Source organism: Calonectris borealis, chromosome 2 (assembly GCF_964195595.1).
Source record: "Calonectris borealis chromosome 2, bCalBor7.hap1.2, whole genome shotgun sequence".
Taxonomy (NCBI): Eukaryota; Metazoa; Chordata; class Aves; order Procellariiformes; family Procellariidae; genus Calonectris; species Calonectris borealis.
In genome coordinates this window covers 139,472,579-139,499,660 of record NC_134313.1, presented here as the reverse complement: position 1 = coordinate 139,499,660, position 27,082 = coordinate 139,472,579, and the positions used below count along the sequence as shown (strand labels likewise).

At 36.7% G+C, this 27,082-nt stretch overlaps 1 protein-coding gene across 4 annotated transcripts in view; it reads right to left on the bottom strand.

Moving 5' to 3' along the window:
• Positions 1-1,678: 1,678 nt before the first annotated feature.
• The window catches only part of DGKB (diacylglycerol kinase beta), a 365,173-nt gene continuing 339,769 nt past the window's right edge, over positions 1,679-27,082 (bottom strand). For 2 of the 4 annotated variants that reach the window (XM_075143655.1, XM_075143653.1), the window contains 3 exons: positions 18,343-18,463; positions 16,324-16,384; positions 1,689-4,146 (listed from right to left, as the gene is read on the bottom strand). In XM_075143655.1, the coding sequence (XP_074999756.1) occupies positions 4,039-4,146; positions 16,324-16,384; positions 18,343-18,463 (290 nt within the window). In that variant the 3' untranslated portion in view covers positions 1,689-4,038. Of the gene's footprint in view, positions 4,147-16,323; positions 16,385-18,342; positions 18,464-27,082 lie in introns of all 4 variants that reach the window. The other 2 variants (XM_075143654.1, XM_075143652.1) reach the window with 2 other exon arrangements.

Genomic DNA, 27,082 nt, shown 5'->3' with positions numbered 1-27,082 from the left:
CAGCCCTAAATGGAAGGGGTCTCTAGATTAATCTAATTAATTCATTTCCTTGGCACATTAATGCTTGTTAATGCTGAGTGCCTTCATCTGGCCTCCCAGGCCCCACACTGCCATTTTGTGGGTGCCTTGGAGCGACCCACCCCTTTCACACATCACTTTGAGCATCTGTTTTTCCATTCCTTAGCAAAGTTCTCTGAACTTCTCATGCTTTCTTTTCTAAAGATAATTATTCCTGACTTTTTTTTCAGTTTTGTAGCCATTCTCTCTAGTCACTCTTCCAGAGAGGTGAGGGACAACACTTCTCTAAAGTTACTGCTTCCCAGAAAGCCTTGGTCTCGCTATGATCCACCTCAGAATTACAAGCCCCAGAAGCCAGTTGGGGTTGTTACAGAATAGCACTAGTACCCTAAATCACTAATAATGACTGAAAAGCTATAGTCTCAGCAAACACATATTAACCTAGAGATTAAAAAAAAAAAGTCTTTTTCTCCCTTTCTTACAATAATTATATCAAACCCACACATTCTTTGACTATATTACTTCTTACACTGATATTTTGAAACACATTGAAGTCTGTGACTTTGTTTGCTTTAAATAATTTTGGATATTAGCTAATCATTGTTGCGATTTACATGCAGTACTACAGAGTTGATAAGAGTGAGGAAATGTTATAGAACATCTACTTCTGCTTCAGAAGCTAAGTGCTTCCTTGCTCATCAAAGTCCTAAGCATATCAGCACATTACCTGATCTAGCATGCACAAACACATACACACACCAATAAGCCTAAATCACGAGGTCTAACCCCCTAGCTTTAAATAATCATGATGATCTGCATACAAATATCTTGCAAGTACTGGAAACAGTAATTCAGTATATCTCTCTGCAATAAATTCTGCTTCCACCTCCTTTTAACAGGAACTCATGCAAAGTGAGAGTGATGCTAACCAATTTTGGAAGTTAAGATTTCTTCCTGAGACGTCATGTGCTTTCCTCAGCACATTGCCCAGCTGCAACGCTCTAGTAAGGAGATGAATAATTTGCAAGTCCGGTGTCAGATATCATTCCTACATATTTGTAATTTCCATTTATATTGCAAACTTCATTAATGAGGCCTTAAAGAATGCCTCATTGTAAACAGTGGAAGGTTTACAGCTACTACTCTTCAGTCAATGTAAGAACAGTGCATCTATTTCAGCTGTATGAAGATACATGCATATATTCTTTGTTTCACTTCATACACCAATGTATAATTTCATGATGTTAATTCTGTGCATACTGAAGTGAAAAAAAAAATAAAAGAAACCCCCCCTGAAGTTCTCTTTCATTAAATCTAGCATTTTCGTTTCATGTTATGTTTTATGAACTCTTAAGATTTTCTCTTCATCATCAATACTTTCAACCTGAGCATGGTTTTAAACTATTAGAGGCCATGCTAAAAAAACAAACCAACAAGACTAATAGAATGTCACTGCTACGATAAGTGCCAATATAGTAAAATGGTAGCTCCATTATATTTTGCTACAGTGAGAATTTGATACATACTGATCAACAGATCTGATTTACCTTTTATACGTCTAGTCAGAATTGTATGTAACTGTGATTACATGAACCCATCTATCCCTCTTTATATGGAAAAGTGTGTTGTGAACAATTTGCTATCACAGACTGGCACATTTAAAATTGCATACATTATTAAATAATAGCTTATGTATAATTTTATTTGTTTTCAGAGTTACAATGTTCATGAGATAATCATAGAGAGCACATTATATATTATCATTAAACACATTTTTGCCACAAAAAGTTGAGAGCATTGGTAGAAAATCCTATGTCAAGTTATGTGAAAATATTTATCACCTGTAACCATAATTTCATAAAACCAATGTACACTTTATGTAATATTATGTCAGCAAGTTCCTTCTTTTTGCAAATATCTTTTGCGCTATACTTATGTATGTTTGCAGCTAAGGAGTGCATCAAATGCTTCTGTGTGTGTGTGTGTTTGCAATGCACAGGAAAAATATTAGTTTACTCCTACGGTAACTGTAATTGTCAACACCACTGGACCCAAGAATGGGGAATTACAAGATCTTAATTTTAGCAAATAATTGCCCTCATATTTTTCTACCTAATGCTGAACATAACGTTAATTGGTATTTATCTCCTAATGTTTACAGAACACAGACTGTATATTTCAAAGACATAATCCTTACCAACTATATACTGACTTTTATTTCAGTGTCTATTATATAAACTAGGACTCTATTGAAGTCTTATACTGAGGAACAAATGATAGTAACGCTATTTAAATACATGCACAGTACCGTGCACTACAGAAAGATGAAATACTATTTTTTAATGGATGAATGAATCAATAGAAAAATAGATTTAATAAATCATTAACATTTTAAAGTTTAGATAAAAATGGGAAATCATGCATTTCAAGCAAAGTTTTATTTTTTCATTGTTTGTTTTTTGATGAAATCTCTGAGAACTTAAGACATGCAGAGCTGAGAAGCAGCTCACTATGAACAAAGAACAATGTTAAGACTGCACAAAAAGTTTTGACTGAGACTTTTTATATGCGAGACTGAAAAAAGTTGCCATTCTTGGACTTCCCTTCAACATTAGACAGTGCTGTGCAAACCTCAGACAAATCCCTGTATTAAGATTTCTAAGCTGTTAGGAAGTCTCTCAGAGGGCTAAGAAAGTAAAAACCTGAGCAACTGCCTCCCCAAAATTTATGACAAGAAATGTTTTGATTCCAGACAGCAGACTGCAAAAGCAGAATAGATAAGAGTTTATTCTTTCCTTAAGAGATTAATTTAGGGGATGAGTAAATTATGGATGGCATAAATTTATAAATAATAATGACAACAAAATCAGATATAAGTTGAATTTTCCAATATTTAGAGTACGTGTCTATGTCTCAATATTTAGAGTATGTGTCTATGTCTATCAACTTATGAAACAAATGAAAAGTGAGTATTTACTTGCAATTAATTTAATGTTTTTTCCTACCCCAACATTTGTCTGGACACTGCCAACATAATCAAAAGAACTGTAAATTTTCAGAAGTGAGTCTACTCCAGTGAGCTTGATTAATTATGCATTAACCCATTTCTCTGAAGCATCCTTCATTAAATCTTTGGTGGGAAATGCACTTTATTAGGCATGAGCTTTGGTTATTTGTGTGCATATGCACTATACTATCAGTCAATATGCAGAGTGATTTAAAGTTTGCCATGTTACAGAGATGTACTGCTCATTAAAATAATTCTAGTGTTTCAACAAACAACACTGATGGCTAGTTTTGCAAGTATTAATATCTTCACTCTTAGCATGATCTCCCTAGCCTTATAGTTTTTCCTCAAACTTGCACTGACTTCCAATCTTGCAAAAACTTACACAAGACTAATCATGATCATTTGAATACTACACACATTGTTAGATGTTTTCAGCAGGTACAGTTACTCACATCCGTAGGAGTTATCAGAATAAGATAAAAGATTTTAATGCTTAGCTGAATAAAAATATTCTCAGGGTAGAAAGAAAAGATAAACTAAAAGTACAGGTTAATGAGACCTGTAATAAACTTTACTCTGAAATAGGTCTAATTGCCTATTGATGTGAAGATGTTTGATTCAAAAGATACTATTGAACCTATGGCATACGATCATTGTAATAGAAAAGGTTGAAACAGAAAAGAGAGAAAACCAAATTACTCGTGGCATTCTCTTCCCATATTCCATGGCAGAATTAACCCATAGATTAGTAAATGGTAATGCATGCAACAAAAAGTATGCTGTATCACTTTATGTAAACATCTGCTTTCATCATGCAAAATGCCTACAAAACTGTGACAATATTTTTTTCTAATAGCACAGTTTTACATTAGCTCGGTTACGGAAACTGTTAAACCAAAATTTATGATTTTGCAAGTAGAAGATATTCTAAAATTCTTGAAAGATTTCCAGCATAAATATTCCAAAGCCCACAAAGCTAATTCGTTTTCTAAAAACTAAACTACATAGGATTACTCCTTGCTGTGGTTCCTTGTTCTTTTGATGATAGAAGAGAAAAGACCGGTTTTTGGAGGAGGACCCATCAACATGGGGGCTTGGTTCTTGTGAGTAATTTTTATCTGTGGGAAGAAAGAAGAAAAACAGAGTTATCCCTTGAGCTATTCAATTCCAAGTATCTGAGATGCCTGAATCATCTTTATATGCGACTTCCAAACCTTCTTAATTTAATCAAAGATGAAAGGAAAATACCTGTATTTTTTATGAATGATGTTACATATGCAGTAAACTGATCTATGTGTAATCATTGTTTCCACAAATACTTTAAATTATACATGCAATCAATATTAAAAATCATATGCAATAAAATACATGCCAATATGCGATCTTACTTTTTGACTGTGGGATTTATTGCTTGCTGTTGAATATTTTACATATCTACAAGATGAATAAGAATTTAAAAGTTGGAAAAGACATACATGCTGACAGACCAAGCTGTTGGCTATTATTAAGATATAAGCTATGTCTTTGTATGATTTATTTATACATCTAATCAAGCTGTACTTCTCTTTTAACACATGACACTGCTTAATTTCAAAATAACCATTATGAATGAAAGTTGAAGGTTAATACACAAAAAAGGTCAAAAAAGATGAACTAGCATTCTAATTTGTTAATTAATTGTTAATAGAATAGACTCAAATATTGAAAAGCCTATTTTAAACACTGTGTAAGACTGCTCTAAAGCCACCCGTTTTGATTTCTTTGATATAAAACTACGAATCACCTTAAATGAGACAACCTTAAAGTAGATTATGTCTGCAATTTTCTCTAATTCAAGTCTAAATTAGAGAAGACATTTTATGAATGTATGCTATGCTCAAAGCTAATTGAAAGCAATTATCAAAGTGGCATTTTGTCTGTGACTTTAAGATACATTGTAAGATAATAAATGATTCTCATTATGTAATAAAAAGGTCACATCTTGCCTTTGGGCTAGTGACGCTAAGAGTTTTTCAAAAGCAATCCGAGACATTTTCTTTAGTGAACTACGACTAATACAAGAACCATCACTTATTAAATATCAGTTGTCACCTGCATAGTACCCACATCAGAGATGGGTATTTCTTTCAAAAAAAGAAACACCACCTCATTAAAAACTGGAAAAATATATCTCTTAAAGTGCATACCTGACATTTTCAAGTTAAAATGAATATCCTTCACTTGTCATTCACTAATAGTAATGAAACAAAAAATGTATGTCACGTGGAGAGGCTCATTAAAATATAGATCAGGACATTTCTTGGGGTGGAAATTTACTTTACAATATAAGTAGACAGAAACATAAAAATCTCAACAGAATGAGCGGGTTGGTTTAACTCTATTAGAGCCTTGACTTTACTTTACTCTCCAAATGCTCATTTCCATGCCACTTTAGTTTATTAGTCTCAAATTTCATACATGACCTGTTTTTGTCAACTTTTTTCATTAGTATCGAATTTAGCATACAGGGTTTTTTTTTGGCAATCTGGATTTATTTCACACGGATAATAACTCTTGCTTTCAAGGACTGGCATCAGCATATTTTCTCACAAGAAATTCTGCTTCAGGCACCTCTTTGGAAGCCAAATCTGTAGTTGGGGTAAATTGGCATTATTCCATTGATGTCATTTTATACCAGCTGATGATCTGGTCCCGGAAAATCACCTCAAGGATTTTTGTAACTTTCACATGCTTCATAAGGCATATTTTGGGGCTCAGGAACAGTGATGACATCAACCTGATCCTGAGGATCAACACATGAAGTAATCTGCAGCTGCTGCGAGTGAATTCTTCCAGAGTCATAAGGGTTCATCTTATTGCAAGATTTAGCCATGATGTGGCAGTAGGAATGGCCTCAGAGTTTCCTTTCAGAGGTAAATCATGGTAATTCCATCTTAAAATGAATAAAAGAACAAAGCTTAAAAGATAGCTTTAGTATGAAGAGGTGAGGTAATCCTGAGATCCTACACAGATTGCATGTTGGACTGGGGCTGTTCAATGCTGCTGAGGATGAATGCAATTACATATTGAGAAAATGTTCATCATTTGTAATGTTCTTTTCTGGCTTGAGCCATCTGTTTCAGAGACCATGACCTCTTCAGTATGTTGTATCCTATCAGCTGAGATCAGCTAAGATGCATGAACATGATTAACCACTCATGCGCATGGGGATGGAGTCCTATATGCATTTCTCCAAGACATATTTTCAACTGTTATAAATTGGCACGATTCCAGTGGTGTGAAATATATTTTACATTCTGAAAATACAAAAATAAAGTGTAAACTTAAAGTATATTTGTTTACTTATACATGGTAGTGTATGTTAACATTGCATTGGTTAACAATGATAAACATTGATTCCTTATTTTCCTGCTGAAAAAAAAAGATTAAAAAATCTTATCTTTGGGTGATAAAAAGAGACCAGTATGTTTGTAATACGTGCTGGACCATTGCACTACCTTGCCTGAAATAAGCTAATTTTGTCTTTCTCAAGACTTCTAGGCACTGCATTTCTGCCCTGGCCTCTCACTTCTTCTTCTGTTTTCATACTGGCAGCACTGCCAGAGTTGGTGCTATGAGTTTGGGTGACAAGTGACAGTACACGCTTTGAGATGGGAAGCAGCACTAAGGGTCTCAGGAGGAGAAATAGTGGTGCAGGTCAAAGTAGGACTGAACACTGAAAGTACTGTATGGGAGACTGAAATGCAGGGGAAAAAAAAAAGAGAGAAAAAAATCTTTAATTACAAGCAATCAAGATTTAGTTTAGTTAAAAATAAAGAAATCACTACTTATAGCTGTATATAGATTCTGTGTGCGTGCACATGGAGTGTCTAAGGACTAACTTTTACCATTCAGTTTCTCTTTCATTCAGCAAGCAACCCCATGGTTTTTTTAGTAGAAGCACAATCATAGAAGCTTTAAATAAGACCTATTTTTTTTTTGTTTTGCATTTTTCCTAGATGAATTTACACACACACACACATGAGAAAAAGAGATTGCTCAGACAAAAATCCCCAAACCTCACCCTAACCTAACATATTTTTAGGAACTGATGATACCCTGACAAATATACTCATACAAATTACTATGGAATTCTGGAAAATAATTTTTGAGATAATTTACTCAGTTTTATTGAAAATATACAAAAAATCACAGAAAATATGGAGGACATTTTAAACATAAATTAGGGGAGTGCCTGAAGTGCTGCTGGAGAAAAAAACCTTCTATTTGGCATATTTGGCATAAATTTATATTTAAAAACAGGCAAAATGAGAAAATAACAAAGTTCCATTTAGGGGGAAAGTAAATAGCCACATGAATTGCTAAGATATCGTGGATTTTTGTTGTAAGCCCGATACACAACATTATAGGATAAACAGAAACTGTTGAAGCCAATGGCAAAACTCTAATTCACTAACTGAAGCCAAGATGTTATCCTATGAGTTCACGATCACAGAAATTTAAAGGGCTGGTATATCTAGTAAATAGGTTTAGCAGAAAAATACTGCATTTGCAATTTTGAAATCACCTTTCCAGTATTAGAAAGCTTGTCCGATGATGTATTCGTGGGACTGAACACCAGATCTAATTAAAAAAGAGCATAATTCTTAAAAGAAATGATAATTGCTCTATATTTGTCAATAGCAAATTTTCTGATAAAGGAGAAGCCTGAATTTGTCATACTAAAGATATTTATAAATGAATAAACCAGATATTTATTTGTTTCAGGAGCAGGTCAGAGTTTCAAAATATGCCTTGAAGCCACATTAATACAATGCATCCACTAAATGAAATGCAGTGAGCATCCATAATTTTAGTGTGATAATTATATCTTCTAGGTCAGTCAGTCTTGCTTTCATGTTCCTTTTTCTACAGTATGTGCTGGTTACCTTCATGTTCCTGACTTCGCAGAATGCCCAAATATTTACTATTAACACAGAACATGGTGCTATAAATACAGGTACTAACTACAAAGCTAAATGGCAATAGAAAACTGGAAACAGAGATAATCACCTCTCCTTATAATATTTCAATTAATGTTAAAGAAAGAAACCCTGTATTTTAAGGACAGAGGGCAAAAACTGACAGAAAAAAACGTATCAAGTTGGATGTATTAATTTACGGTCACTTTTTTCCATGCTCTCAGCAGGGTTTGGATGTTGGTAGTTTTGAGGGTATGAGGGTTTTCCCACAGTCTAGACACCCATACGCTGCTCCCCTTGCAGGAAATGGAGGGATGTGACACCTCTGTATCACAGGAGTACCAAATACTTTTTGATCTTCTGGTAAGGTGAATCAAGAGCTGTACTAGGTATCATGATATGAATAAGACCTATAGAACGTAGGCAGTGCTAAACAAAATTAACCTCTGACTTGCATTATGTGGCATTTTGGTCAAAATCTCTTCAGACCCAGACCAGTTGTTTTAAATATAGCGTTATGCAACACATCTTTTAAATAAATTTCTTAACAATATTATTGTGCAAAGTGCAATCAAATCTAATCAGTTTGGCATTAATTAAGCTCTAATAATATACTCTAGTCTCTCTCCTAAGTAGTGTGATCCGTTTCCCCTTCACACAGGTAGATTGGAAAACATTACGGTGTCATCATAATTTTTAAACATACTGAGAAAATGACAGAGCTGCAGAATTAAAATAAATGATTAATGGCATTTTTTTCATGTTTTGTACTAATAGGTATCACTGAGGTTTTAAATTAATAGAGCTGTCAAGCTCAGGGTTGTTACAGATCCAGTGCAGAACTAAAATGGAAATTATGTATTCCACAGACACCTAAAGATGACACTTTGGAATATTTTAAATTTTAATTAGTAGGTGCAATTGTTTTTCCCCCCTCCTCCCTAAAACCACTGCAAATTAATTGGCAATTAGTCACAACTAATTCTTTTCTTAACAATCTGAACTGGAAAGAAAGGTGTGCTACATGTTAGAGTATTTGTCGGGGGTGCAGAAAGCACACATGCAGTAAATTGCTTTGTCAATTACAAAAACTACTGTTGTGAAATTAAGAAAAAATATGCATAGGTAAACAAAACTAATTAATGTGCAGTGTACCTGTGAGCACAAAAAATAATGCCCAGCTGTAAAATAAGGTGTTAGAAACTCAATAAATCACTCTGGCCTTGAAACAGAAATGTATGCACATTGTCGCTCGAAAGGGAAAAAATGCAGCATTTTAGTGTAACACCAAAAACTTTTTCTAGTGATTGACTTCCATTTATGGGTTAACTATGTAATAGTTGTCTAATATTCTACTAAAGTCAGCCACCATATCTAGGATCCACTTCCTCTTTGCTCTTGTGCTGGTTTTGGCTGGGATAGAGTTAATTTTCTTCATAGTAGCTCGTACGGGACTATGTATTTTGGATTTGTGCTGAAAACAGTGTTGATAACACAGGAATGGTTTTGTTATTGCTGAGCAGGGCTTACACAGAGTCAAGGCCTTTTCTGCTCCTCACCCCACCCCACCAGCGAGCAGGCTGGGGGTGCACAAGAAGTTGGGAGGGGACACAGCTGGGACAGCTGACCCCAGCTGACCAAAGGGATATCCCATACCATATGATGTCATGCTCAGCATATAAAGCTGGGGGAAGAAGAAGGAAGGGGAGAACGTTCGGAGTGATGGTGTTTGTCTTCCCAAGTAACCGTTACACGTGATGGAGCCCTGCCTTCCTGGAGATGGCTGAACACCTGCCTGCCGATGGGAAGTAGGGAATTCCTTGTTTTGCTTTGCTTGTGTGCGCAGTTTTTGCTTTGCCTATTAAGCTGTCTTTATCTCAGCCCACGAGTTTTCTCGCTTTTACTCTTCCGATTCTCTCCCCCATCCCAACAGGGGGGAGTGAGCGAGTGGCTGTGTGGTGCTTAGTTGCTGGCTGGGGTTAAACCACGACAGTCCTTTTTAGAGCCCAATGCAGGGCTCGAAGTGTTCGAGATAACGACAGATTTGATTGGAATGTGCTAGATTGAATTTATACTGTTATTGCTGTTTAGGTATTAATTGACAGGCTCCTGTGCTTGCCATGGGGCTTGCTTGCCTTACTGTATATTAGTGCTCGTTAGTGGCTGCTTTTTGCTTTCGCTGCTTGCTGTGCTGCTGCACTGCTGATCATCTTACTGTGCTGTGCCTGGGAACACTTTGATAACAGCAATGGCGATGCAGCTGGGCTGGCAGATGGCCAGGGCATAGCTGCTGTTTCTATGTGGCTGTACTGGGCAGGCTGGAACTCCAGTGTGAACTTGAGTCAAAAGGACTGTGACCTGTGGCTGAGTCCACGGGGGAGCAGGACACCCTGAAGCATCTGTGGCCGTGGATAAGTCCACACCAGAGCAGGTACATCTTGAAGCATCTGTGGCCATGGTTATGTCTGTGCTGCGGCAGGTATACCTCTGACGAGATTGTGGCCCAAGGATAAGTCCACTACAGTAGCTACTACAGTAGCTGGAGCAAAGCTACTGTGGCTGGGAATAAGTCTATGCTGCAGCAGGTATACCCCTGAAGAGACTGTGGCTCCCCTTGGAGCAAGTACTCTCCTAAGGGACTGCAGTCTGTGGATAAGTCCAAGCCAGAGCAGGGGCAAGGGAGGAGTTCATTGCAATGTTAAACCCTATGGTCTGGTCCAAAGGGAGGAAGGAGTGGAGATTATAATGGAAATACCTTTAAATTGTTGTAACCTGGGATTTGAGTTGCATGTATGGGAATTACTATAGCAGGAACCCCTTGTTGCTAGCCAGGCTAGGAGCAAGGGGAGGAGTTCATCGCAATTTTTAAACCCTATAACCTGGCCCAAAGGGACCAGGGGTGGAGATTGTAATGGATATACCTTTAAATTGTTGTAATCCATGATTTGAGTTGCATGTTATAGAAATTACTATAGCAGGAACCACCCAAACCAGTGGAGGACAAGCCTTAAAGAAGCAGTGCAAGTGCAGCAGTGACCCGACCCGAGCTGGCTTTGGTGCCCAACAACTCCACGCAACACACCATCTCTCCTGTCCTGAGTGACCACCATAACAGATGGAGCCCAAAGTCATGGACACATGACAGACACAAAAGTTTAAATTCTCTCATTATAAACAACTGATGAGAAAATATTACTACATTCAGTGCCATGGAAAGAAGATACTTTACAGACAGAGTCTAGAATACAGCTACAGCTTCTTCATGTGATCTATGGGGTGTTGGAGCCAATGGATCTACATGAAAGCAAATCTGTGACTCTCTTTCAGTTTTCTCACCGAGCCCTGGCATATAGTAATTATTAGTAAAAGCTTTTTTTTTGGTTTTAGTTCTTGTTTCTCTCTGGATTTAACTACAATTGTAGGACTTCAATAGGACCTCTGTGCTCAGGCTCATCACATCTCTAGGGACTAAAGGAAAGGCTAGAGAGAAACCATTCATTCATTAATTCAAAACTTATTTTTAAGGTGCATTCAAATTATAATATTTTGAAATATTATTTCTGAGTTTCATTATTAAATGTATTCATTACTACAAGTATTCCTATCAGTAAATAATTCTAAAAATACTATGTGTTTCAGATGTCTATGACACTATATTTCTGGCAATCCATTAGGTGGGCTCTGACTATGGATTTTCATTTTCATTCCTTCATTTAGGCAATATTCTTGCATCTTCTATAGACATTTCTGTCTTCTATTTTTAATCTAATGTTGCTAGCAGCTTGGCATCATATCTGAAAGAGTGTCAACTGAGTCAGGAATAGATGAAAGAACTGAAATCACAGTTATTTCTAATTAAGATGAAGTATTCTTATGGATTTTTTCAAAACAATGCTAATAATTTATGTAGCTAAATTGAAAGATTACTTTTCTTAAAAAAAACCTTGATGGCTAAAGCTAGAAGTTTATTGAATTAACTTGAGAGTCTTTGAAGTTTCATTACTATTAATGACCTGTTTGGAGATCAGGTGAAACCATGGATATCTTTCATGTTGCTATATTTGTCTGGGAGAGCTCTGATAGAATTTCCTCCTCAGCTAATCAGACGAGATGTTTAACATAATATTAACATTATCATCTTTCCTTCTCTCAAAGACTCCTCTATAAAAAAACAGTGAAAACAATACAATTTGATGCTCAGATTCTGCATCTTATTATATCAGAGCAGAGTGACTTTGTCAGACACTGCAGCCTGCATGTGTTCAACATGCTGAACAATTCTGGATGACAGATCTTTAGACCAAGCCACTCACATTTTTAAGTATGCACAGGACCTACAGGAATGCATTCCTGCTCTCGTCTAGGGATGCCAGGTGCGTGTGCAATAGAAGATCATAAAAGATGTTAAAAGAAGTACACAACAATTTCTTTAGTAATAAAACTGAGAGCAGGAATGAAAAATCACAGATCACAGCTTCTGGGGAATCACTGCATTGTCTATTACATCCCACAGTACTTTCTCAGAGCCCACACTGTCATTTTGGGGGAACATGATCTCTATATGCATGAGAAGGGACAGCTGTCAGCTACCCGTGCTACTTGTATAAAACCTTTTTCCAGTCAGAAAGGAGAAGTAGCAAAGATAAACTTGTTGATTCCCTCAACAGGAAATAAACTTCCAAGCCTGCATGTGCAGCCTGCATCCCATACATAACAGGGACTTGATGCAGAACTTGTTTTCCTTAATCTGCATAACAGAATAGCAGGAGAATTTTGATCAGGTTGAACTCGATTTCTTGAAAAATCAGTTGCAAAATACTCTCATTTGTATCAAAATCTGAAGCAGAAACAGAAGAGGGCTTCTGAGCTTAACCACTTGCCCCTTGGGACAGGGTTGATTCAGTACCTGTCGATTGTATGAATTTCTTTCTCACTTAGTCTCTGTAATTTTTATAGGTCAGTCCATAAAACTTAGATGACACTGAAGTTCCTGAGATGGCCATACCAAAATAAAACACATATTATTTCAACTTTCTAAAGGACAGTCGGAGAGGGAGGGATAGCAGACTTCTTTTTTTAACAATAGCTTTCTGACTGGAGCAGCAAAGAATCAAAAACCTGAGGCTCAGCTGCAGTGCCTAACTGGTGTACATGATCTGTGCAATAGAACAAGGTACCGGGGTCTCTCCCCTAGAACTAGTGAAATGGTGTATCCAAGCAGGCCTGTACTGTGTGGAGACAGTAGCTTCTGGCCTTAAAGCCGTATAGCTAGTAAACTGATATGAGCCTTCCCTCAGCAACCTAGTGTGAAAGAAGAGGTAGCATGGGAATGTCCCCCCATGTCTCAGTGCATGATGCAGGAGTGCCAGTATTTTTGTATTTGAGCCTCAGTTCCTTGTAAGAGCTAGGGAAAGAAATTTCCTAACAGGGGAACAAAAGGAAAACCAAATTCTCATACGTTTCCTAAGGAACTAAACTCATTGACTCCTTTAGCTGATCATCACATTTTTTTCCATTTAAAAACTGGTTATTAATCATTTGCTTTCAGGTAATTTTTGAGAGAAAACTGCAGTTTTGGCTCTAAAGAAGACAAAAGCTTGTTATTCCTATATTGGTCTCCTCATACTTTTTTCTGAAATTTGAGTTCATAGAATCATAGAATCATTAAGGTTGGAAAAGACCTCTAAGATCATCGAGTCCAACCGTCAACCCAACACCACCATACCCAGTACACCATGTCCCTAACCGCCTCATCTACATGTCTTTTAAATACTTCCAGGGATGGGGACTCAACCACTTCCCTGGGCAGCCTGTTCCAAGGCCTGACCACTCTTTCAGTAAAGAAATTTCTCCTAATGTCCAATCTAAACCTCCCTTGGCGCAACTTGAGGCCGTTTCCTCTCATCCTATCGCTAGTTACTTGGGAGGAGAGACCAGCACCCACCTCGCTACAACCTCCTTTCAGGTTCTTGCAGGTTCAAATAATTGGCTACATAGTTGGCTACACATAAGAATTTATTTTGATTTTATGTTTTTTTTCAGACTCTGGTTTTGGATACACATCACTGAGATATCATCCTGATACTTATGTAATCAAATACATTTTGGCTTCCAAACAAAGACCCCTCTGAAGCACACACTTAAAAATCAAATCTTAAACTTCGGTTGAGAGAAAGCTAACATCCATCTTTGTCATTGTCTCAGGAGGAATTCCTAGCTACTTTGCAGAGAACTTCAAGGAAAAACTGTAGTGTAGTTAGAATTAGTGGGGAGGGGAGATGTTGGACCATACATGTTTTTCCTTTGTAAGATGTAGAAATCAGAGTGGGGTACATATACAATAATGCAAGGAGCAATTGCAGTAAATACATTAAGCTCCCCAGCAGAGAAAAAACATTTCCTGAAAAATGAATAATACAACATAAAATAATAATTCTATATCTAAATTCATAGAGATGCAGCAGTCTAGACAAGTAGTTAATGTATTTTCTTCTCAGAGGAAATAAATATATTCAACAGTATGTTTTTCTTACGTAACACAAAGTCTATTCTCTTAACAATGGTATAGCAAAAAGGATGGGTTCCACAGAAAAGTATATGCCATTTCTATCCCCTTTAAAACGGTACTTCAACTGGACAGCAGTAATTATTGGTAATAATTTACTGTTTCCTCAAGGCAGTAATTGACATGTAAGAACTGTCTCTTTTTCCAGGTTTGTCCTCAATCGTGCAGGCAGCTTCTGCTAGCATTATCAATCAGATAGCCAGGATTTTGCACAGAGCAAGCAATCAAGACAAAAAAAGCACATGTTATTGCCAGCATCCTTCCATAAGTTCTCTTCTGTAATCTGGCAACTGAAAAATTACATGTCTTTTTCTTGAACAAGTAACTGCTGGGTTCAGTACTGTCGCTCTGCACTGAGCCATTGCTGTAGAAGAGGTAAAGATAATGATATCTCTTAACTCCAAAAAGTTTCCTGGAATAAATCTCATAAAATCCCCACTGTTCTGCCTTCACACAGCGTGTGTTCACATGGTTCTTCTCTCACTGCAGCATCTGAGCACTTACCATAGAGAATTAGAACTCAGGCACTCTCCCCGCTGTTCAGCTGTACACTATGGTGTATCTGGTAAACATGAACTATCACAACCCTTTCTGTCATCCTAACACATACATTATCAACTGCCATGCCTGTTAGCACCTTACTGACCATCTTAGTGGGCCCTTTTACTTTTTTGTGTAGCTTCTAATTCTACTACAGAAAAAAAGCTCATGAAAGTGATCCAGTACCCTGGTTTGGAGAATTACTCCCATCTATAGTGGGATTTCTTCTTTGTCACATTACTGTTTTGTCATACTTAAAAGCTGCAAGGCTACAGCAATTCATTAAAACACAGGTCTTCTTTAGGGAAACAAAATGAGTAAAATTGTATATTAAAACATGTTACTAAGACTATATTCAACAATAAAGAGCTTAAATTTCTTCAACATTTTCTCCAAATGCTTGGTTAGCCTCTATAATTTATCAGAGAGAGATGAAAATGGAGAGTTCTTAGAGATACACCTTTCTTGTGTTGTCTGTAAACAGTTACTCAGAGAACCTCCTCTGAGCAAGATCCTGCCTATCCTATCATCCTAACCTATCCTATCCTATCCTATCCTATCTGGATTGCTGTTTACCTGCCCCCGCTTCATATGTGTGGGCACTGAAACAAGAGACTAAAAATTTCCTTCATTTCTCCTTTAAACTGCAAGGATTTTTTAAATGTTAGTTCTATTGTATAATTCAATCAGCACAGTCAAGACTTCAACTTTAAATAAAACCTCCTTGATATGAACTCTCAAAAGCACAATGGAAAATCTTCCTAAATTTTTAAAGAATAATTAGTTACTTTATACATCTTAGCATCAAAACGAACATTGTTTTTTCCTCAGCAATAGATACTATAAATCTGATACATCATCATAAATAAATGATCACATTGGGTCAAGGGATGCTGGGACTGCACCCTTTGAGTATTTTCCAAACTTTTGAAATAAATGCCTTTTTATTCCATCCTAACTCGTGGGAAAAAACAGCATGATAAATTGAAAATGCAGTGGGTGTTGAACTATAGAATAACAATGTGTGAAGATGTCACTTAAGTAAATCGAGTTAATCTGATGACAATCGTTGTCTTTTAAACCGAAAGAGTCTTTTTCCATCATTGAAGAAGAAGCGAAAGTAAATAAATCAGTTAATATTTCTGACTATTGTAATTTTTGTTACTCATTAAAAAAAGTTCCCATTTTTTTTTGTTCAGCTCTCTTCCCAGGGATAACAGTATCCTTACCGTGCAAGGAGTTTGCATCCAAGGTTCCCCATCTATCTGCATAGGCAGAGACTTGCTGGTCCTAAAGGGATATATTTCATAGTATAAGAAAAAGTAAGTAGACAAAATTGATAAATGTATGTATTAAGGAGGCATATATGTGATGGCACACACATATACTCCTGATTTACCCCTAAGCTTCTATGTAATCTCCAGTATGACCCAACATGCTTACAAAAGTAATACAGTCCCTTAGTAGGCTTAGTTTAATTTTCAACACACAAAGCAAAAACATTGCAAACATTCACACATCTTGCTAGCAATACGCTACTCTCTCATGGGAGAATAGTCTGTAATCTGTGAAATAAAGAGTGAATTACGCAAGAACTTCAGGAATAAACCTTATTAACTGAAAAGACAAAGGAACCTCTGCTATTTTTTATAATTTAGACTGACTACTATAAAGGAAATAAGAAATAAATTTTAGCTCTATCATCACTATTTATTAGAACCATAAAAGATGTTTTTACACTTATGTCTAACTCTGGATTAGACAGAACACTCACATAACATGACAGTTGTACTATATTCAGAGGCTTTAACACACCATGTTATAAATTTAAATTGGTAGTAAAGGGGCACTGATTTTAACATAAAGCTACAGCCAGTGTTCCCTATCTAGTTTTGGATACCACATTAAGAAAAGTACAGAAAAATGAGAAGGGAAAAAAAAAAAAAAAAAATCTCTTTTTGGGTCCTTTCCAACCCTATATTTCTGCATTATAATAGTTTGCATACAAGACTATTAGAAATAACATGGAGTAGATAAATTTAATAATGGAAAAAATGAGTCAACTAAGCATTCATGTTGGTCAATGGAAATTCTGGCTTGGACATTATTTGAAAACGACTAACAGTTCATGGGATTATGACCATAAGCCATATCTATGGCCATCAGCAGGGGAAGGGAAGAATGTTCAACGAGCTCTCACTTTATAGGTTTGGAAGGGTTCTGAATCTTTTCCAGTTGTGGTCCTGCTGATGTGGGATTATAAAAACTACCTCTTCGTATCCAGAGAAGGTTGGAATGCCTCTGTGATTTTATTTATCTTCCTCATCCACATGAGAGAGTACTTTTGAAGGCAAAATCACCCAGTCCTTGAGGAAAATCTTAAAAATATGCCAGGCACTTTGGCAAATCCTACTTATTTTCTTAAAGTTTTTATTGTTGCTCTTCTGTTTTATGCTCATTTTAGGCTTTTGGGGCTTATAATTGTATAGCTTATGATTTTATTAGGATTTTGGAAAATTCTTCCTGAGAAATTCTTCACCGAGAAAGTGTTGACCGCCTCTCTCTTTTCCAGTCCTTATCTAATCCAAAAGTTAGAATAATTATTTCCTCCTTGAGTCCTAATCCAAGTTTCCTCTATTGTGAATGTTCTGGTCACATTTAGCATAGTAAACAATAAAACAAAATGAATCTAGTGTGCTCCACCATAAGTGGCTTACACATACCAACACATTTATTAATAGTGACTTGACAGTGTTCAGTAAATAACAAATTAAAAACAGAGCACTTCTTTGACTTCTACAGATCAAAAAAGTGCTTTACAAATACTAATTACATGCTACTATCCTCTGGTGAGGTATGCATTATAAATGGGTTAAAACGTGTCAAAGTAATGGTAAATGACTTTTTGCTCAAAATTGCATGGAGCATATGTCAATAATAAAACCCAAGATGTTCATGCTTTACTCCTTCTGCTCCAACTGCTTGACAATATTTCTTCATAGGATGAAATGATAGTTGAATACAACATGTGAAGACTGAATGTAAACACCCTTTTTCTAGCTTTTTGACATATTTAAAGAAAGGAAGATGTATGGGCGTAGAATATGGATGGAATAGATATATGATACTTTCACAAGCAATAAGTACAGTAATTATGACTATTAAACTACCAAAGAAAGTGAACTGATAATATATGAAACTTCAGTGTTTCATTACAACAGCGCAGTGCAACTCAAAGCTGCCGATACCTGATGACAACAGACGAGCACTGGGCAAGCCGTCTTCCAGCACTTTTCAGTCCTGTGTATATCTGTCCCATCTCCATTGCTCCTTCCAGACCAACCACTTCCATAAGCTGGTCACTTAGATCTGCAAAAGTTGAAGAAACACATTTTGTCTAGACAACATTTTGACAGTGGTCATCCTGACTAGCAAGAATTGTCAAAGGACCAGCTGATAATAAAAGATGTGCAGAACACAACTGGCAAAAATGATGATTCCTAAGAAGTGATTGCAGCTTTAAGGTTGGACACATCTGGGCCTGTTGTCACATCATTCTAAAATATCCCGACCAAAATGACTCTAAAATACAATAATAATCTGTTTTATAATGTATATGAATGTATACATTCATATTGTATGTTTTAATACATAAATACTGAACAAATAATCTTCTTATATGAGAAAATAGGAGACACTCATTCATTTAGGTTACCTAACACTCATAGAATGAGTTGACTGCAGTTTAAAAATTTATGCTGTCCATTGTTTCAACAGATATGTAAAATCTGCTAAAGGAAAAGTTAGTGTTCCAGACCCTATTGGATTCTCTTCTATACAATCCTTTCCAGATGATGTGTACAACTCTAATTCAGCCTTTGTGTGAATGCATTATTATAGTCTTTAATTAAGAGGCCATGTATTATTTTTTACATTGGCTCTTTGTCTCAATTAGTGCACAGATTCAATGCAAAAAGGGCAGAAAAAACCCCTTGTATCAGCAACTATTCACCTAGCTTTCCTGAACTTTGTAGTGCTTGTTTGCACCCAGTTATATATTTTTGTTTCACACTGCTTTTTGATTACATAGCATTTTGGCATTAAACTTCAAAAAATATTTAAATAAATACCGTCTCTGGCAAAATAAATATTAGTTTGCTTGACTTCAAGGAGACAAATTCTGTCTAGAATTGCACATACAAACAGAGATACAACCAGAAACCTAAACAGTAAAATAGCAGTCTGGTTTGAGATGCAACCAAGGAAGGTAATGAAATATTATTCAGAAGCAACTAGGGTGTTTTGTATGAAATATTTTATATGTTCCTGTTTAAATACATGTTGCCAAGATCAGATGGACAAGAAAAAGAAACTTTTTTTTTTAGCTGTATTTTATGCGTGTTTTATAGATTGGCTGTTAATATCCATGTTTCCAAAAGGTACGCTATTTGGTGAAGCACAGCAATGAGCTAAAATGTTAGTCTATCATCACATTGAAAAAAAACAAAGAAAGGAGACCACATTACTCTTTGTATATTTTAAACCCTTCAACCTTTAATGAAGGTAGAATTTCATGCTAATTATCGTATCTATGAGGCTAGTCCAAAGTTTCAAAGGGAGTCTTTTCTGTTCACTTCTTTGGGCTTTGAATGAAGGTAATTAACTGAAAGAAGTACTGTGATAGGGGAGAAAAAAATAAAAGTATTAAAAGCAAATAGGATTTATGGTCTGGATTATTCTGCTTCCAACCAGAAAATCTGATACTATCCAAAGCCTTCATTTTTCTTCTTATACTTTCTTAACATTCTTTGCTATTTTCATTTTCTCATCACAGTGAAATCAGTTCCATGTAATATTAATGAAGCAAAAATAAACCCTATTCTTTCCTCTTAAGGAAAAACAAAAAGATGGACAAAAGATTAAAATATACAGTATGATTAATTTTAACTATACATTTTTATAGTTTGCATCCTTGTAACACATGTAAACCCAATTTTGTATGTCTGCCTTTCTGCTGAATTGTTTTTATCTTAAAATAACTTCCTTAAGTTACTCAGTTTTAAATTTAACTCACATTTAAACAAATTCTGCTTTTCTTGAGAGCCATAGGGATTTAAATGGGAAAGTCCTACTCATTTGCAAAACCTATTATATTATAAAAGCACACAGAACTTTATAGATGTACTAAATCATTAAAATGTTTCCAGCCAAAGAAAACATCAAATTCCTATTCACTGGGTTATTAGGAAATTATTATTTTTTAAATGGGAGAATAATTAAGAACAGATTTTTATTACTGACAGCTCAGGCAACATATGCAAGATTCAGAATAGTGACATTTGCAGTGATATAAATCTGATGCATCATTTCTCAATAGCTGTGAGATTAGTGCCAGTAACAGCAGGTAACTAAGGGCCAAATCCTGCCCTTTGATCTATACCACACATCTCAAAAATGTGGTATATTAAACATTGGAAGATGGAACTGAACAATACTCTTACGTATCAAAAAAGTGAAGCCTTTTCAAAAACTCCACATTTGCCATATTCCCAAAGTGGGGTTATTTTAGGCCAAATATGAATATTTTTAGAATCAAGCTTAAATTAGACATAACCTTCCTTCAGAAGCAGTAAAAACTAAAAGAAACGTAACATGCAATTATCGACTTAGGGTTAGTTCACGCTCCTGCCCTTGCTAATATATTTGACCTGATGGTTTTGCATAGTCATATCTATTTCAACAAATCCTTGAGCTATATTGACTTTGATAAGAACTCAGAGTGAGCAAAAGTGGAAAAGGGAGTGTGTATATTTTAGCCCCATTCTTCAAAGATGTTACATGGCTATAGGTACGCTGGTTGAATATAAAGGGTCAAGACATCAATGAATGGATTACATTTGTTCTAAAAAGGTCCCCACCAAAGACTCTGGAAGAGACTAAGCTCTATTAAAAGAGATCAGGTCTTCTATTAAATTAAAAGATAGGAAAGGGGAAGTCATTCTTCATTCTGGCGGACTGTTATCGCTGATTTCTCAGAAAGATCTGTGCTGGCCTCTGTACCGCTCAACATATTCTCCTAAATAATCTGGAAATAGAAGTAGATAGTGAGTTACTGAGAATTCAATGAAGTAAAGGCAAAAGCCAATTATAAAAAAAGTTTTGGAATTTTACAGTACTGAGTAATGGGGCAATAGGAAAGCAGAAAATTCCATACACATAACATAATGCCCATGAGGGGAAACAGAGCTAACTCCATATAACAGAGCTAACTACGTATATGTAAACTGTTATATGCATATATATTACATTTGAAAATAAATACGGTGTGTATACATGTATATTTATTTTGCTGGGCTACAATTAATACTGTCATGCAAGAATTAGGATTATGGAGTTACTGTGGCTACTTCTATGAAAATATCAGCTCAATACTTAATAGTGATCAAATATCATCAAATATTATGATTGGTACATCCATACAGTATGGAGTTTGTAGTTCCGGTCCACTCAGCAATGCACAGGAAGATATAAAATAACTGGAAATGACAGAGCAACAAACATGGTAACAAATATGGAGCAGCTTCTGTATGAAAATAAATCAGACTAGGACCCTTCAGGAAGTAAGGAGATGAATGGAGGAAAGATGATATAGGCAGAGAAAATAATGAGTGTCATGGAGTAGGTGAAGACAGTACAGTAATTTAGTATTTCTCAAAATGCAAAACTAAGGAGTTTCATAGCACTTCTAGAACAAGCAGGAAATCATTTTTACATAATATTTTGTTATACCATGATGCCGTATTAGACTTCAAAATTCCCTAAATCACAAACTGATACATATTTGGTAGGGTATCTTAGTGGAAGAATCACTGTAAGTTTCCCCTCTTATGCTTTATTTCTAATCATGCAATACAGTTTGGTGTTAGAGGTCAGATACTGAGCTACACGAACTTGTGGGTTGACCTAGTATCACTGTTCGTGTTCTCTTCTTATGTATCTTAGAAATTGTAGACCAGAACAATGAATGCTGCTGTTCCCTAAGTCATAGAATCTAGAATGGTTTGGTGGGAAGGGACCTTAAAGATCACCTAGCTCCAACCTCCCTGCCAAGGGACACCTTCCACTAGACCAGGTTGCTCAAAGCCCCACCCAGCCTGGCCTTGAACACTTCCAGGGATGGGGCATCCACAACTTCTCTGGGCAACCTGTTCCAGTACCTCACCACCCTCACAATGAAGAATTTCTTCCTTATACCTAATCTAAATCTACCCTCTTTCAGTTTAAAGCCATTACCCCTTGTCCTATCACTACGTGCCCTTGTAAAAAGTCCCTCTCCAGCTTTCTTGTAGGCCCTCTTCAGGTACTGGAAGGCTGCTAGAAGGTGTCCCTGGAGCCTTCTCTTCTCCAGGCTGAACCCCAACTCTCTCAGCCTGTCTTCATGGGAGAGGTGCTCCAGCCCTCTGATCATCTTTGTGGCCCTCCTCTGGACTCGCTCCAACAGGTCAACATCCTTCCGACGTTGGGGGCCCCAGAGCTGAATGCAGTACTCCAGGTAGCGTCTCATGAGAGCAGAGTAGAGGGGCAGAATCACCTCCCTCAACCTGCTGGTCACGCTTCTTTTAATGCAGCCCAGGATATGGTTGGCTTCCTGGGCTACAAGTACACATTGCCAGGTCATGTTGAGCTTCTCATCAACCAACACCCCCAAGTCCTTCTCCTCAAGGCTGCTCCCAATCCGTTCTCTGCCCAGCCTGTATTTGTACTTGCAATTGCCCCAACCCACGTGCAGGACCTTGCACCTGGTCTTGTTGAACTTCATGAGGTTCACACAGGCCCATCTCTCAAGCCTGTCAAGGTCTCTCTGGATAGCATCCCTTCCCTCCAGTGTGTCGACCACACCACACAGCTTAGTGTCCTCAGCAAACTTGCTGAGGGTGCACTCAGTCCCATGTCCATGTCACGGACAAAGATGTTAAACAGCTCCGGTCCCAATACCAACCCCTGAGGAATGCCACTCGTCACTGGTCTCCACTTGGACATTGAGCCATTGATCGCAACGTCAAACGTAAAACCGTCATAGAAAGCCACCAAATTTGTCCCTAGTGAAGCCATATTGGCTATCACCCATCACCTCCTTACTTTCCATGTGCATAAAACAGCTTATGAACTTTTCCATGACATGTATCCCAACTGTGTTTGAGACTTAATTCAGAAATTCACTTCTGTTCAATTCTCAAGTTATATTCTGAAGTCACACACTCATTTATGCATCTGTATGTGTCTCTACCAACTACAGAGCAAAAAATGTATGTCTTTTTAGGCATGTTGTATTTCTTCTGTGTTCTATGGATTTTATTCTAAAGAGAAAATAATCAGTGACTGTACTGATAAAATTCTCCAATGCATGCTTCACCTATTATAACCAGTTTTAGGAGGTTTAGTTTTAGGTTTAGGAAACTGAAGGTTAGATTTTCAAAAAGAATTCAGTAGCTAACAGTGAACAACCACAAGTACCAGATACTGAGCAGCTTTTCAATCTAGCCAAGTCATTTAGTTGCCTAAATGAGAGCTGAAGTCTCATAGGTAAGCTATCATGGAGAACATCTTCAGTATTAGTGCATTAGGAAAGTGTTTTTTGACTGGTGCCTTGGGGTTCTTGAGTCCGTTTGTTCTACTTTGAGCTCTGTGAAAGAGCTGAAGGCTCTCACTTGTTTTCTATGTGAATGAGCCATTAGAGTGTGTGGGAATGTTTTCACAGCACCATGCCTCTCCTGCCCTCTTCCACAAACCAAAGTACTTCACGTGTCTCCTCACATTAGCCCTGTCAGTAAACAAAGCCAGTTCTCCCGGGGGAGCGCTGCTGTCAGCAGATGGTGACTAGCATGCAGAGGGGCATCTGACCCCTTGCACTCATTCCTGATGGGGAGATAAAGTCACTACGGAGATGACTACCCATTTATTCCCATCAGGCAGCAGGAGAAAGAGAAGTCCAAACAGAAACTTGCACAAGTGGCAGACAAAACATTACATGAATATAAGCCCTTTATAACACTTCCCCAAGGCATGAAGAAACACACTTGGAGATTTTAAAGTTTCCTAGTGAGGAGTTTACATTATCCATTAGCTTGGCATTAGTTGAACGCTTCAATATTCAAAGTGAACACACAAGAGAAAAACACATTCGGAATTCATCTATGAAGATAAAGCAAGGAAAGCAAAATGGGGTAGGGGGTGGGAAGAAGCATAGTGTGATTAGAAATACTGATTTACATAGAGAACTTTCCCTCTGTAATGGAACTGCTTTTGATATCCAATTTATCTTTGCAATATATAAATATTGCTGTCCTGGCAAGAGATTGAATGACTCTATTATAACTTGGGGTTACTGCACTCACTCAGGCATATTTGCATAAAAACACTGTTGGTCAGTGGTAAATCTGTCTCTGGCAGCAGTTTGTCTTCGAAGAGAAGAGGCTCCGTGGCTTACTAAATGTAATCAAACCCTAGTAATCATCACGCTGGAAATTTTTTGGTTCCAGTTAAAATACTGGATAAGAATTTGAAAACTGGTATGATGCCAGAGGATCCTTGAACAACTTCTGAGCTCAAAGCTCTTCACCACATGAATGCTTCAGTATCTTCCTAGAACACGGCATGTATTAAATCTACAGTTACCCATTATGCAGAAATGTGGGGTCACTTCCATATGCGGGGATACGGACTGCTGTTGCATAAAATGCTAAAAATGTGTTTAATGTCACAGTATTCTCCTGATTTCAAATGAATGGCTTTTTCTAGATTCCTGGTTACAAGAAATCAGTAAATCAAGAGCAATTTGTACATCCTGTTTTTTGTTTATGCTTTGCTTTAGAGAAGCTACCTGATGTAACATATGCCTCAACATTTATAATTGTTTATATCTGAGTTGTACCTGGAGGTCCAGATGATGTCAAGGCTCTGTTTTGTTACTGATTCACAGACATGTAACAAAAGACAGCTCTTGTCTCCAAGAATTTATAATATAGACAAATAAAACAGACAAAGCATTGGGGAAAAAAAATACTATTATGCCCATTTTACAAAGTGAAAATTATACACAGACAAGTTTAGGTCCTGCAAAAGGTTTGTTCTCATACTCAGCTGGATATATTTTGTGTAGACCCACAAGAGTCATAATATTATTTCTACCACATAAAGTTAAGCGCATGAGTTTGCAGAACTGACCTGACCAAGATCGCACGTGAAGTTTGTGGCAGAAACATGAAATAAATCAGCAACTCCTGAATTTCAACCCTCTGCTTTTAAAAATCTATTCTCCCTCTTAATATTGACTTTGAGGATATATATCAAGTCCTACATCTATAGTATTTGACCCAGTTTTGAGTATTTTGCATTGCTGAATTTGCTTGTAAACATTAAAAATCTCAAGTGGCTCCATACATCTATTTCATGCCAGTATTGATTCTCAGCTCAAGTCTTTACTCTTGTCTTTGTATTTTTCCCTGTTTTTAAAACAAAACAAAACAAGCTAAGCCTGCCTCTTAGTGTGAAGAAAGGAAGATATATCACTGCTGTAATTTCCACCCTGGTGAGATACTCAGATATGGTGATAATAAATTAAGCAGATATTTTATATATATAAACACACAAAAATGCACACACATTTTATACCGATGTGGACATACACATATATGATATATATCCATATTTATGCATATGTGAGAAATTCAGTATATTCTTTGCTCTGCCATCTGAATTGATGATGCACTAAATAGCTTTAATGGGGTAAGAATGCAAGGGTGCTATTTTTGACACTTAAAATGAATGCAATCAATAAAATCCTGTCTCTGCCGAATTCAGTGGCAAAGCTCTTATTGACTTCAGTGGGGCCCAGATTTATCCAGTATCTTGTGTCTTGCATCAGTCTAGCACAGAGACTCCGTCCTCAGATGGAATCATTTAACAAATACAGCTCAGCCTACTACTGTGTAATGGATTTTTTTTGTGTATATAATCATCTCCTGACTCTCATTAATCATTGAATGACAAGTTTCTCAAAAAAATTGGAGGGCAAACAAGGAAGAATCAGTCCTTATAATTAAATATTTTATGAAACTTTTTAATGTGCACAGAAGGCCTTTGTAAAACTTTTCCTTAAATGAACTTTTTTTTTTTTCCAGTTTACCCGGGGGAAGGACAGGAGAGTTCTTAATAGAAACTTTTTTGATTAAAAGTAAAAGAGGAAAAATAAAAAAACCCCAACCCAACCCAGAGCATTCAAATTAAATCATTTCTACCCAAAAACTACTCCCAAATACCAATGTTCAGATGTTCAACATTTGAAACAAGAGTTTTCATCTTCCAGTTCAGGAGATCATTATGGATAAGTCTTTTATGGTAAAGCTTGGCAGACAAAATGTTATTTTTTTTATAGATTTATTCTTTTAGTAGTTTGAGGTACAATTGCATTGAACATGCTGCTGCACCAAAAAGCCCCCTATTATTTTAATCTGTATTCTTTTAAAAGTTATTTGTTCAAAAGGATTTCACTGTGTTACTCTTATACCCCCTTCATCCAACAGAACAAAAGCCGTTCTATGAAAGGAGTCTAAACTTGGACAAACCGTAAAAAAAAAAAAAGCAAAGTTCCTCTCTGTTTTTATCAAATTTGATTGCTGCAGCTGTTCCCAGTTTCTGTATTTTAAAAATAGCCTTATTCAGTGCCTTGTTGGCTAAAGGCCAGAGTACCATTAGAACACGCTGTACGGAAAACCTCTATTCAGTTACAGATACAGAAATATATTTAAGATCAGTGGGGGTCATCTGCAGCAAACACTTGTATGGGGGAAAATGGAATTTTAATGTGCTTGGACTGCTCACCACTTTTAACAGATATTTAAGAACTTCAAAACGGATATCTTTCTATTTGTATTGGTACTATCATATTACTGAGCATCAGGTACAATACAATATGAGCAATTCAAGATC